At 33.9% G+C, this 14,303-nt stretch overlaps 1 protein-coding gene across 1 annotated transcript in view; it reads right to left on the reverse strand.

Annotated features, from left to right (window-relative positions):
* sema3bl (sema domain, immunoglobulin domain (Ig), short basic domain, secreted, (semaphorin) 3bl) overlaps positions 1-14,303 on the reverse strand; it is a 53,758-nt gene that overhangs the window by 17,427 nt on the left and 22,028 nt on the right. The window contains exons 2-4 of the mRNA XM_073818588.1: positions 11,621-11,778; positions 3,930-3,992; positions 685-804 (exon numbers count right to left, since the gene is read on the reverse strand). Of these exons, the coding sequence (XP_073674689.1) occupies positions 685-804; positions 3,930-3,992; positions 11,621-11,778 (341 nt within the window). The remainder of the gene's footprint in view (positions 1-684; positions 805-3,929; positions 3,993-11,620; positions 11,779-14,303) is intronic.

A 14,303-nucleotide genomic window follows, 5' to 3' on the forward strand; every position in this document is an offset into this window, starting at 1 on the left:
AATCGATTACACAGTTAAAACGGTATGAAGTTCTTCCATGTAATATTGCCAACCAAAACAGTTGTTGGTAGCCACTGACCTCCGTAGATTTTTCTTTTCATCTTCTTTTATATACAACAGAATAAAGAAACATGAGTAAGTGATGAAAAAAGGGTCAACAATCCCTTTAAATAGTATCATCTGACTTTGAGTTTCTGGGTTGTACCATATCAGAGATCTAAAATGTAATAATAGCAGTGCAATAGTTTTTACTGTCATTGATGTCAGACACTGTATGGGTGTGTGCGGTGGTGCCAAAGACAGATTAAACCTCTGGTGCCAGTTCAGTTACACAATGTCGTATTGTCTATTTGTCAGACATCTCTGGCGCCCTGTGTGGTGACACACCAGTTAAAACACCTCAAAGGAAGTAAAGAGCAGCTCTCCGATGCCAGAATTGACATTCTATTCAGAATAGACACACACCCATTATTTCTCTTTTTATATCCTCTGCCTCTGTGTGTTTTTGCTTTGTATTTTCTCTCACGATCTAGTGTTGACCTTAAGGGCTGGCCTGTTGGTGGGTGACCTCTGACCTTAAACAATTAGGTCTCTAATATACATAAGTAAATTAGATCCTCCTGATGTGCGTACACAAACACACTAGGTGTGAAGCTGTGGGAGGGAGTGTTTGTGGTGTTTTACCTCTCCACGGTGTCCGACGTTCACATGCGCACACACAGGCTGGAAAGCTCCCGTTCCACAGGCCAGTAGATGAGTGCGGTTAAATGGCTGCAGTAACCGCACAAAGTTTGCACACTCCGTCTGTACCAAAAACACACAGAAAGGGTTCATATTAAAATGTTGGATGGCAAATGTGGGTACAATCTTGATAATTACAGCACAATTACTTACACTAACATACAAACACATGTAGTTTACATTGGACAACCAGGTTAAACTCATCAAGTGCAGTTCATAATCATGAGGAATTCTGGTATGTGTAAGTGCAAATATGTCCCTGGAGTGTTTGAATGAAGAGTTACAGGAATCATTAACATTTTAATGGATCAGAGAAAAAAGCGAGAAAATATGAAGAAAATGATCCCTACTTAAAACTCACTGAAGACCAATCAGAGCTTTCAACATGGGAAAAAAGCCCTTATGGTCCAATTACTGAAGGGTTCAGAACTAGGAAGACACGAACACACTCTAACTATGGCCACCTGTGTGCAGCCTCATTGACTGTGTAGGTTGAAAATCAGTGGAGCATAAATGAACGAAAGGTCAAGGGTCATAAAAGGAGCAAGCAGATGCTCAAACTGCGACCAGATGTTAACAAGCAGGACTGAGAGTGAGAGAGATACAAAGCAGCAATGTATCAGGCACTTTTCATAAACATGGAATAAAACAGAGCCTAAAATTTAAATATATATTAATGATAAAATATATATTATGCTGACTGTCAGTCTCAGGAGGTCATACGTTTTATTGAGCGGTTTAATTTTCTATTCATTTTCTATAAGTTGTGGAATTTGTGCAGATATGTATTTAAAATTTAAGACAACCCTCATTTGTGATGAAAGCCTGGTTTGTGTATTTTTTTAACAATAAATACTTTATTAAATGTATTAAAATCAATTAATTTAATATTAAAATTAACAAATTAATAGTTTTGTCATTAAAACAGTTTTATTTATAAATACCTTAATACCACTGTTGAGGTTTGAAGTGTTTAAAACTGACTTTGAACAGTAAGATTTTTAATGTTTTTTAAAGAAATCTCTTCTGCTCATCAAGCCTGCATTATTTTTTTTATTTTATTTTTTTATGCAATTTATTCCTGTGATCAAAGCTAAATTTTCTGCATCATTACTCCAGTCTTTAGTGTCATGTGATATTTCAGAAATCTTTCTAATATGCTGATTTGCTGTTCAAGAAACATTTATTATTTATTCTTTTTTGGAAAAGAAATTATAGAAATTAATACTTTTATTTAGCAAGGATGCTTTAAATTGATCAAAAAATTATGATAAAGACATTCACAAGGTTACAAAATATTTCTGTTTGAAAACAAAATCTACTGTTATCACCATAATAAATGTTTATGAGCAGCAAATCAGAATATTAGAATGACTTCTAAAGGATCATGAGACTGGAGTAATGATGCTAAAAATTCAGCTTTGAAATCACAGGAATAAATTAGATTTAAAACATATTCAAATAGAAAACAGTTATTTTAAATAGTAAAAATATTTCAGAATTTTACTTTTTGCTGTACTTTGGATTAAATAAACGCAAGCTTGGGGAGCAGAAGAGACTTGTTTAAAAAAACATTAAAATCTTTTATTCAAAAACTTTTGACTGGTAGTGTATTTTCATGCTCATTTTTTTTATAGTAGTTAATCTGAAGTATCAAATGGTTCTCACCAAGAAAGGGATTTGTGCCTCTAATTCTAGAATAAATGAACTAAAATGATTCAAACTTTATTTTGATAGTCCACTTTAGACATTCTACTAACTATAAATAACTCTGCAACTACTCAACTACTAGTCATGAGAGTATTAGCAGGCTGTCTGCATAATATCCACTAACACTTTATTTTATGATTCCTCATAGGGATGTACCCAAATCCAAATACTGTGTTCAGAATGGAAATGGCGTGTACTACAAAATACGAGATGGCAGGAAAAATATGCTTCAAAGCTTTCTCTCACAATTATATTGTTGGGTAATTATACTGTATATTATACTGTATATACTGTACTTACCACACAATCATTCACTATCGTCCTATCTTTAAGTGAAATTTCATGTTCATATCCCTTTAGTGGCTCCGTAGAGTATTCACTATTTGGGCACATCCCTATCTGACTACAAGTAACTTTGCAAGTACTTGTCGACTTATTCTACTAACCCTAAACTACTAGTACTCTAATGAGAGTTAGTTGACATGCAGTTGCAAAGTTACATAGAGTTAGCAGAATGTCTGAAGTGGACTATCAAAATGTAACCCTAAAATGTCCCCATATAAAGTGCCACCAGTCATTTTTGTGTGAGCTGTTTTATGTGGTTCATTATGTGGAGTTCATATCTGTGTGTTGTTTCAGTGTTACACCAGCTGAAGTTTAAATTAAAAACAAATATCCTCAATTCCCTAACACATACTCACACACTGAACAGAGTCATTAAACACTGCTGCGAAATCGCACTCACCTGTCACATCAAACAATACTGCCGGGACGGTCACCAGAGCGTGCAACCATGGCGACACCTCACATTTTCACTTTACGAGCGAAACATGCTAAACACTAACAGATGCAGAGAGTATCTCCATACAAGTGTGTGTGTGTGTGGAAGACCTTCCACCATTAGGGACAGTAAACAGGAAAGATTTATTTTGGAACATAATTAACATATTCATGGTGCTGAAAGAAAAAAAGGGAGAGGCCGACCATGAAGAAAAAGAACAAGAAAGCAAAGGGAATTTCGAAACAAAATCAAAGAATAACTGCGTACTGCGTATTGGGACAGCCTTCTACGGTCATTAGGTTTAAGAGACTCATGAGTCACACACAAACTTGGTTGGAAGCAAGACAACAATAAGTGAGTGGATCAAATCTCATTTATGAGCGTTTGGCCTCTTCCCTCCAGTCATCACGCCAACTGCAGCACACTCAGAGTATAGCTGAAGATGGACAGATGTTTTCATTTGAAGCTCTAGATTGAACCACATGAAATAAGGTAGAGAATCACACTAAGCAAACATTCCAAAACAAACTAGATTTGATGATTTCTGCTTTCATCGGCTGTATTTGGGATATCATAAAAGAACCTGACATTTGAAGTACGCCAGCTTCCCAAAAATAAAAGACCTTTGGAAACTCTGACACGCTGACATGACTTTTGAGTTTGTTTTCAGTGAATTCAGAACCAGTTTTTCACTCACCTCGGGATCTTTCCCTTTGAGAATACAGTCCTCACGGTTCTCAGGCAACGAAGGCCAATGGATCTGGAGATAAAGAGGAAAAGCAAATGAAATTTATCATCTCATAAATTAAACACACACTAAACACATTTCTATCCAACTCACACCCAGATTCATTTACTTGTTAAGACTAATTAAACTTCCAAAGATCCAAACATAACAAAATCTAAAAATCTGAAGTCACCATGAACTCAAAATGGAGAAAAAAAGGAAGCAACAATGATCCAATGCAATGATCTTTCCCAATGGACGAATCAAGTCCTGGCCTACATTTTTTTTCTTGTTCGAGAAGCTGTTTCACTTGGATATTCATCACAATAGGGGAGAAAAGATTATTGCAGTTTTCATTTCACGCCAATTTTAAAGCTAAGTGAGTCATTTCTGTGCCAATAAAGCGGCACCAAATTATATTGCAAAAATAATGCAACCTGGTCTCATGACGAAAACGTATGTGGGAACTTTTTCGCAAGACGCGAAATACACAATGGGACAGCCCCTTCTAATTAACAGGTTTGACTACTTTAGTATTTTCTCTGAGTACAAATCTTAATGTTTAAGCATATAATGATATTCTAGGGAATTGTGTGCTTTTAATTTTATATTAACAGTTTGGACATGACCCCTTTCTATTCTAACATGACAATGCATCTGTGTATAAGACAAGGTTCAAACTGAAATGATTGATTCGGTCAGTGTGGAAGAATTTGAGTGGTCTGCATAAAAGCCAAGTCCTAATCCCGGGTTGAACACCTCTGGTGTGACTTTAAATGCAAACTCATCACCAAATACAATATAGTATACGTACCACGATGTACATTTCGTGACATATTCGATGTGAAATGTCCACTGAGTGGCAACTAAAAGAGTGTTCGTTTAATTCCCCCAGAACAGATGAATGTACATATGGTATGTTTTATGTGACATTGGTTTGTATGTGTCAACGCAGTTCTCACTTGTTGAGTGATGCTGCTATAACTCTAATGCTCCGTTTTACAATAACGTACCATCTGCACTACACCTTAGCCTACCATTTTAGCTTGTTTTTTAATCTCTCATCTTTCAGCTCTTTCATCATGATTCATGTTTTTCACAGGATCTGTACCCAAGGATTCCACATTCTAAGGCCAATTCCGTGCCGACTGAGCTACCGAGCAAGCTTGTTATGTCCGGAAAGTAAAACATATGGAGCTGTAATCATAACTGTGTATAAAAACGATTCCAAGTTCTCTTTGTTTTATCGCCTCTAGTGTTCATTTCAGTTGGAAACTGCAGTGCTATGTATTTCACATTTTGCGAAAAAGTTCCCACAGGTATGAGATCTGGTAGAAATAATAGCTGTTTCCTGAACGTGGCCCCTGTCTTCCACTGTTCAGACAAACAGATAGTCTCACCCCATTGGCTGAGACGATGTTGTTTTGTATGTGCATGCAATTAAACAGTGCAATGTTTCGAAAGTGCCACAGTGCCTGCATGTGTTTACGCTCTTCAGGGAAATCAAGCTACAAATAGCTTACAAATTGTCTCTGCTCATTATGTGGGGTAAAGTGAGTGTGTGACGCTGTGGGTGGGTGTGCGACAAAAATGTTTTGTGGGTTTTTTCCCCCATGAATGTCAACAATAAAGATAGATTTATGAAAACAATAACTCTCAGAGTGTGAAAGGCACAAAAACCGATTCTGATATTATGAAAGATTGAGAAATAAACATAATCCCATCTATCCAAATATATATACAGTGATTGCACATCCTGACATTATTTTCTAGTGTGTCACACAACAGTTTGTCATGTTCAGACCTCACAGAGACTTTTGGGTTTGTTTATAGAGATCTGCAAACATATGCAAGCTTAATTTTATAAGTTATAAGGTCCCCTTCAGGAAAAGCTAACAAAATTTAACACAAAAGTTTAGGATCAGGGCTGCATTTATTTGATCAAAAATACAGAAAAATGTTTTGAATATTGTGAAACGTTATTTAAATTTAAAATAACTGTTTTCTATGTGAATATATTTTAAAATCTAATTTATTGCTGTGATACAAAGCTAAATTTTCAGCATAATTACTCCAGTCTTCAGTTTCACATGATCCTTAAGAAATCATTCTAATATACTGATTTATTATCAATGTTTAAAACAGTTGTGCTGCTTAATATTTAGTTGGATTTTTTCCCAAGATTTTTTAACAAATAAAAAGTTGAAAAGGACATTTATTTAAATAGAAATCTTTTGTAATAATGTAAAATACCATCTAAAAGTTTGGGGTCAGTACATGTTTATTCTTTCCTTTCTTTGGAAAAAAAAAACAAGGATGTGTTAAATTGATAAAAAGTGATAGCAAAGACTTATATTGTTAAAAAAGATTTACATTTTGAATAAATGCTGTTCTTTTTCACTTTTATTCATCAAGAATCCTGAAAGAATATCAAGCAGCACAACTGTTTCCAACATTGATAATAACAATAATTAATCAGCATATTAGAATGATTTTTTAAGTACTGGCTGATAAAAATTCAGCTTTGCACCACAGGAATAAATTATATTTTAAAATATATTAATATAGAACACCATTATTTTAAACTATAATAATATTTCACAATATTATTTTTTTCTGCATTTTTGATCAAGTAAATGCAACCTCGTTGAGCATAAACAAATTCTTTAAAAAACTTAATCTTACTGATCCCAAACTTTTGAGCTACATTGTATATTCAAATAAAACAGTGTAATGTTAAATAGTGTTCCTGTAGCTCAAACCCGGAGCAATGCCAAGGTCACAGGTTCAGTTCCCAGGGAAATTTAGGTCATTGTGGATAAAATGTAGACACTGCCTGGACTTGTTGACTAATTTCCACATCCTTCTACTGCTTGTAAAATATCACACATAAAATATGTAACATATTATTCAAAAATGTTGCTTCTCAAACCAGCTAGTTTGAATCTGTTCCAGCCTTCATATGCTTAAATAATTAGTGAGTCATTTGTTTTTATTTACACTTTCGAGCTCATACACATTTCGACATTGTCTAAATCCGGAACCTGTAATCAACTACGTTACCAAGCATCCTTCCTGTGAATGAAAACATTTCCTCTTTCCTTAATTAGTCATCACCTTTATTCTTCAGGACACTTGGACTAAAAATAGTCCAAATGTGGCTGGCTATCGTTGGGTCATACTGATCGAAATGTAGGACTGAGCGATAAAACTATAACAATAATTATCTCAATATAATTTCCCTCAATTAAATTGATAACAAGAGTTCTATATAACATTTATGTGGCAAAAGGGAAACAAAATAGTGCTACTCATTTAAAACGTGCCACATGGACCATTATTAAGCTTGGCTCAAAGTTCAAATGGCAGCGCAAGCTTACTAGAGCAGATGCGTTTACTCGCTGATACGACTCTAAACAACACTGTGAGATCCAGTGTGAAGCACTTGAATTTAGCAATGAACACAAAAGGCTTATTTAATTAGTTTAAAGTCAGATGAAACAGTGCAGGCAAACAGGAGAAACACAAATATTCTATATTCTAGATTTTTAATGTTTTTTAAAGGGGAATCTCTTCTGCTCACCATGCCTGCATTTATTTATAAATGTAAATATATATATATATATAAAATGTAGAAAGTTTTCTATTCAAATATATTTTTTAAATAATTTATTCCTATGATTTCAAAGTTGAATTTTTAGCATCATTACTTCGGTCACATGAACCTTCAGAAATCATTCTAATATTCTGATTTGCTGCTCAAAAAACAATTTATTATTGTTGAAAACAGTTGAGTAGAGTTTTTCCAGGTTTCTTTAATTAATAGAACAGTATTCATTTAAAATAGAAATCTTTTGTAACATTACAAAAACATTACACTTTTGATCAACTTAAAGCATCCTTGCTAAATAAAAGTATTAGTTTCCATAATTTCTTGCCAAAATAAATAAATAAAATTATAACGACTCCAAGTTTTTAAATGGAAAAAGCTTTTTATTTTTAGATAAATGCTGATCTTCGGATCTTTCTATTCATCAAAGAATCCTAAAAAAAAAAAGTAATCAACAGTTTTAAATACTGATAATAATAATAATAAAAAAAATGTTTCTTGAACAGCAAATCACCATATTAGAATGATTTCTGAAAGATCATGTGACACTGAAGACAAAATGTAGCTTTGATCACAGGAATACATTACATTTTAAAATATATTCAAATAGAAAACAGTGGAAGACTATTGGTTAATTTTAATAAACCTCAGTCAAAATAATTAAATTTCACCATATAAAAAAGAGGTTGTTGCATTTTTTATAGATGTTACTGTAATATAATTAACACTGCAGCCTGCACTGCAAACTGTGCTGAAAATACACCTCATCAAAGTCAGCAACACAAACTTGTTTCATGATATGAAACAATTTCACTCATTAGAACATGAAACTAAGAAATAGATTTTCCTATTAAGATATTTATTTTGTTGAAGAAAAATACCTGAAAAAGTGAAGTGTTTTTCATGTTCTGACCATAGAGAGTAGTATAAAACCACAATTAATGGTCTGGTTTCTACAACTTTCACTTAGGAGCAAAAATCTACCTTTAAACTTAAACAAAATAAAGATTTGAAGTTTGATAAAAAAAATAAAGATTTGAAAACTGTAACTTGACAGTCTAAAATGTCATTATGAGTGATAAAACACTACATTAAAACTATAAAACCATGGTGTGAGGGAAAGGGCCCTGGCTCACTCATTCATTTCATTTGTTCCGGATGCATCATGTTCAACATTAACCAGCCTTTATTAACCTTAACCTTAAAACACTGCACAGTCGATACTGAACCTGATAGTCCTGTGAAAAGAAGAAGTGAATGATTCCTCACACTGAACTGAGATCAGCTGAGATGAAGGCAACAGGTGATGGAGATTTGCAGTAAATACATGCCCAAGAGGGAAAAGGAAGTCTGATCAGGGCTGAGTAATTTTTCCTCTTAAAGAACAACATCATGAATCACTGCTTGATTTCTGTGGCACCCTTCCCTTCGGCTGGAAAGAGTACTGATAACATCTGCAAAACAATCTTCCACACGCAAATTCACACATCCAAACATCCTCTTTTTTTTTTTTCGGCTAAAAAAAGGCAAAAAACTAAATTCTCAGTATAGAACACTGTGGACACTGGTAGTACAGTGGCCTTACAGACTGCATAAGGGTCTAACAAGACAGAAAACGTCTGTCATTGAGCCAAAGGTCAAAGGGTCATAACCTCAGATGTGGCAGCCACTCCCATGTGTCTGTCACCATGGCAATGCACTTCCTCTTCCTGTTCGTATTCTTTAACAAGGCCACACACAATGATAAGTTCTTTGGAGACTACATACGAAAACATGCACACTTATTGAGGCTCCAGTGACTTGAGTCAAAACATATTCACATGAACAGAGGCTTTAATTAAGCTCAGACGCACATATATACAAAAGTTAATTGCACCGGGGAAAAGCTGCCAAACCATCGAGACAAGTAGAACCAAAGCACTTCTGCTTTTACAGTCCATTTAGTTCAGCGCCTATTTACACACTGTGGCTCTTCTCATAACTCACAACTTGATTTAATAAACTACACCACAAAACTGTGACAATAACATTAAAAAAGAGCAGCAAACACTGAACTTATAAAATCAAGCAAGGCCATTAATGTGTTTATGTCTAAGTGTGGTCTAAACAAGTCATTGTCACAAGTGTGGTCAGTTTATATGATTTTAATGCGTGTTTGTAGACAGCTGTTTTTGTGTGATTTTTTTGTAAACATTTTAATGGATGAGAAAAGAGTTTGAAAAAAACAAAGAAAGTTTGTTTTAATATGTGTATTACTTTAAGATGATGGTATTAAATTGGATTATAGTCTCACCAAACAAATTGTCATAAGTTTGTGTTTTAAAATAATTTTTGAGTGAGAAAGTAAACAATTTAATAATATGTTTGGCCTACTGTCTGTGAGAAACTTCCTTTGAAGTTTTTAATAAACTTTTTAGGATAACAAGAGTTACCAAAAGATTTAATGATATGATATATACACACACACACACACACACACAGACAAGCCCAAAATTATTCATACCCCTGGCAAATTCTGACTTAAAGTTACTTTTTTCTATTCAAGCAGCAAGTTTTTTTTTTGACCGGAAATAACACAGGCTTCTTCCAAAAGATAATGAGACGATGTACAAGAGGCATCATTGTGGGAAAAAATATTTCTCAGCTTTTATTTACATTTGAACAAAAAGTGGCATGTCCAAAATGATTCATACCCTTTGCAAACTGTCAAAGTCCATGGGAAAATCCAAAGTTCTATACCATTCCAAATAGGCCAAGCTAATCGAAAGCATCCTAATTACCCTGATTCATTGGGAACAGCCGTTTTCATGAACTCAACAGGTGAAAAACGGAAGCTTTCTGCTGTTGGTTTGTGGACAGTCATGGCTAAGACAAAGGAGCTCACTGAGGACCTGCGGCTGCGCATTGTGGCTGCTAACAAGTCAGGAAAGGGCTATAAGACCATATCTAAATGTTTTGAAGTTCCAGTGGCTACAGTGGAAAGTATTATTAAAAAATACAAGACGTTTCGCACTGTGAAAAAGAAAAAGGAGACCCTCCAACCTGAAAGAGTTGGAGCACATCGCTGAAGATGAATGGGCAAAAATACCAGTAGAGACATGCAAAAAGCTAGCAATTATAGGAAGCGTTTGATTGCTGTAATAGCCAATAAAGGCTTTTCTTTTGATTATTGAGAAGGGTATGAATAATTTTGGACATGCCACTTTTTGTTCAAATGCAAATAAAAGATGAGCAATAATTCTATCCACAATGATGCCTCTTGTACATCGTCTTATTATCTTCTGGGAGACGTCTGTGTCATTTGTAATAAAAAAATGCTGGTTGAATAAAAGTAACTTTAAGTCAGAATTTGCCAGGGGTATGAATAATTTTGGGCTTGACTGTATATATATATATATACATATATATAAATATAAATATATATTTTTTTTTATGTAAAGCACTTCTAGATGTATGTCTCATCTAGTTGGGATACATCTTGTGGTTTTTAAGACACCTTGTCAAGTTGAAACAATTACTATCTCCAGACTAGAGCTGCAAAATGATTAGTTGCGATTAATCGATTCAAAATAAAAGTTTATGTTTGCACACTATATGTATGTGTAATATAAATTAAATACAAGTGTTTACATACAAATACATACAATTATAAAAAAAAACATACATATATGTGTAACAAAAAACGCAGTACATATATAGTATGCAATACTATTTTGCATTTTGCAGCTCTACTCCAGACACGTATCTTTTTTCCATTCTGTTGCGCTCCGTACATTTTTTTTAAACGCAAGAATGCATAATATGTTAACTGGTCTGTACACGCCCTTTACTAATCATGTGTAAAATGTTTCAGCACATGTAAGTGTCTGTTGATTTTATCTGTGTCTGTAGATAACAGTCTCCAGTAGAGCAGACCGAATAACATGACACCTCTCACTAACAGACCCTCATTCACCTACATCATCACTTGCATTTTTCCTGGGCTCTTTCACTTGTGTTCTATGTGGGCAGCGTACTATCTTAACCTTATCGCAGTGATAGTATATGTTACCTCTTTAGCATCATGTGTGTGATCCAGTCTCAGCGAGTAGAGAACATCCTTCCCTCCCAGGAAAAGCCTGTCATGATATTCATCCAAAAACACAGCCGACAAGTGCAGATCTCCATGGAAACCATTAAAAATGGAGGTACGGTTTGTGGCCAACAGATCTGTGGGAACGGGAGAGAGAGAACGAGTTATGAATTATGAATGACGCGACAATGAACACCACATTTCAACTGAAAAATGACAATAAATCACTCAACTAGTCAAAGCAGATTGTCTTTATGAGGAGAGAACTGTGATAAAGTGGAGAAAGAGGACACTCGTCTCAAATCCAGAACAGCAGGAAAAGCTCTTGGAGTTTGTGGAATGTGACTGACGGGAGTTCTCCAAAAAACTAAACCACTCTTTATCTGTTTCTCTTGATGTCAATTATATTTAATTATGCTTTATTGGCGTAACTATTTGTTAAGTGCTCCAAGTCAAAATATTACTGATTGTAAGTTTACATCAGTTCTTTTTCCAACAGAGGCATTTTAACCAAACTTGGCAAGTGACTTTTTGAAAAGACTTTCTGTTGAAACTGTTAACAAATCAGAATCTTACAGACAGACTATGTAAGATCTTTAATTAAAATATCCAAAAACCACTAGAACAGTGTTTTATATTTTGTTGACTTGTGTACTTAAATTATCCTAAATGTTTACAAAAAATTTTGAATCCACGGAAATAAAGAATATAACTAGTGTAACGGACCATCATACACCCGCAATTTCTGGTTTTATTTTGTAGAAAACATGAAACACCAAAGACTCTTTCATATGTTATTCATTTTATTAGAAAGGTGACACACTTTCAACACACTCAAATGTATCCTGTATGATAAAACAGCCCTGTTTTACTTCACATATATGCATGGCTGAAAGGAGCGAAAGCTCATACTACAGTGACGTTAATAAATCTTTAGCTTATCCATAAACATGATTTCTGCCAGAAAACTGTCAAATTGCATGGGTTGTGAGAATGAAGATGACAACTTTTATGATTCCACACTCCATCACTCTGTCATTAAACTACGCCTTTGTTTTTTGTTTGTTTTGTTTTTTGAATATGCACCCTCTAGCCATAAAAATTACCTACTGTGCCTTTAATTATTGCCTAGTAATTTGTCCACAGTGAAAGCAGGAATGTCGTATCCGGTCATTTCAACAGGATTTCTTGCAAATAAAAAATTTAGCAAAAGAGTGAAATGTTTCAACATGCTGATTCTGCATCCTATTTAAGTTTGCAAAATTAATTTATCTTTGACCCTAAGGGTATGGGAGCCCATTTTCGCCAATGAACAATTATGACTTAATTTCTCAGAATTACAATTATGACTTTTTTCTTGCAATTCTGACTTTTAAACAAATAATTTTGGGTAATTAACTAAGAATTGTTAGATATAAACTTGCAATTCTTAAAAAAAAAAAAAAAAAAAAAAAAAATCCCCTCAGAACTGGACTTTATACCTCAAAATTGTGGGTTTATATTTCATAATTCTGAGAAAAAAGCCAGAATTGCAAGATATGGCAGGAAATTCTGAGAAAAAAATAATCACAATTGTTTATTTATCTCACAATTCTGACTTTTTTTCCTCTCAATTGCATGATATGAACAATTGTGAGTTATAAAGCCAGAATTGTGTGATATAAGCTCACAATTCTTACTTTTTTTCTCAGAATTGTGAGATATAAACTTGCAATTCTAAAAAAAAAAAAAATATCAGTCTTTTTTCTCACAATTCAGTTTTTTTTTATATAAACTCTCAATTGTGAGTTATACGGGCAGGAAATTCTGAGAAAAATTAGTTTATATCCCGCAGTTCTGTCTTTATGACTCACAATTGTGAGTTTTTATCTTACAATTCTGACTTTTTTCCTCTCAATTGTGTGATATAAACAATTATATATAAACAATTGTGAGTTATACAGCCGGAATTGAGAGATATAAAATCCCATTTCTTACTTTTTTTTTCTCAGAATTGAGTGATATAAACTTACAATTCTACACAATTGCAAGTTTGATACAAACTCGCAATTCTGACTTTTTAGAACACACAGTTTTGAGTTATTAATTTAGAATTGTGAGATACAAACTCAATTCTGTTTTCCCCTCACAATTGTGAGTTTATATCTCACAATTTTGAGAAAAAAGTCAGAATTGCTAGATACAAACATGCAATTCTAAGAAAAATGTCTTGCAATTGTGAGTTTATATCCCACGTTTCTTGCAGTTCTGACTTTATAACTCGCAATTCTGTCAACTGTAAACCATGTAAGATGTAAACTCGCAATTGCAAGAAAAAAAGTCAGAATTTTGAGATAAAAAAAGTCCCAATTCAGTGCCAGAAATGGGCTTTCACACTAAAGTAAGCTCAAGGTGCTCTATTAGATTATTTCCAGTAGTGTGTTTGTGTGAGAAGTATATGCATAACCCTCTCAAAATCAAATTTATTAAAAAGAAATTAAAGAACTATAAATTAAATGAAGACATACCACAGACTTCTACTGCTTTTATAGAAAGCTAATTATAATTATAGATTAACCAAAACCCTGTAAGAGAACTTTTGGAATTCAATATAACTATTTAAATTTTTTTTTTTTTATCAATTTTCCAGATGAGAATGCCCCCCCCCCCCCCCCCCCCCAAT

Source organism: Garra rufa, chromosome 15 (assembly GCF_049309525.1).
Source record: "Garra rufa chromosome 15, GarRuf1.0, whole genome shotgun sequence".
NCBI classification, from domain to species: Eukaryota; Metazoa; Chordata; class Actinopteri; order Cypriniformes; family Cyprinidae; genus Garra; species Garra rufa.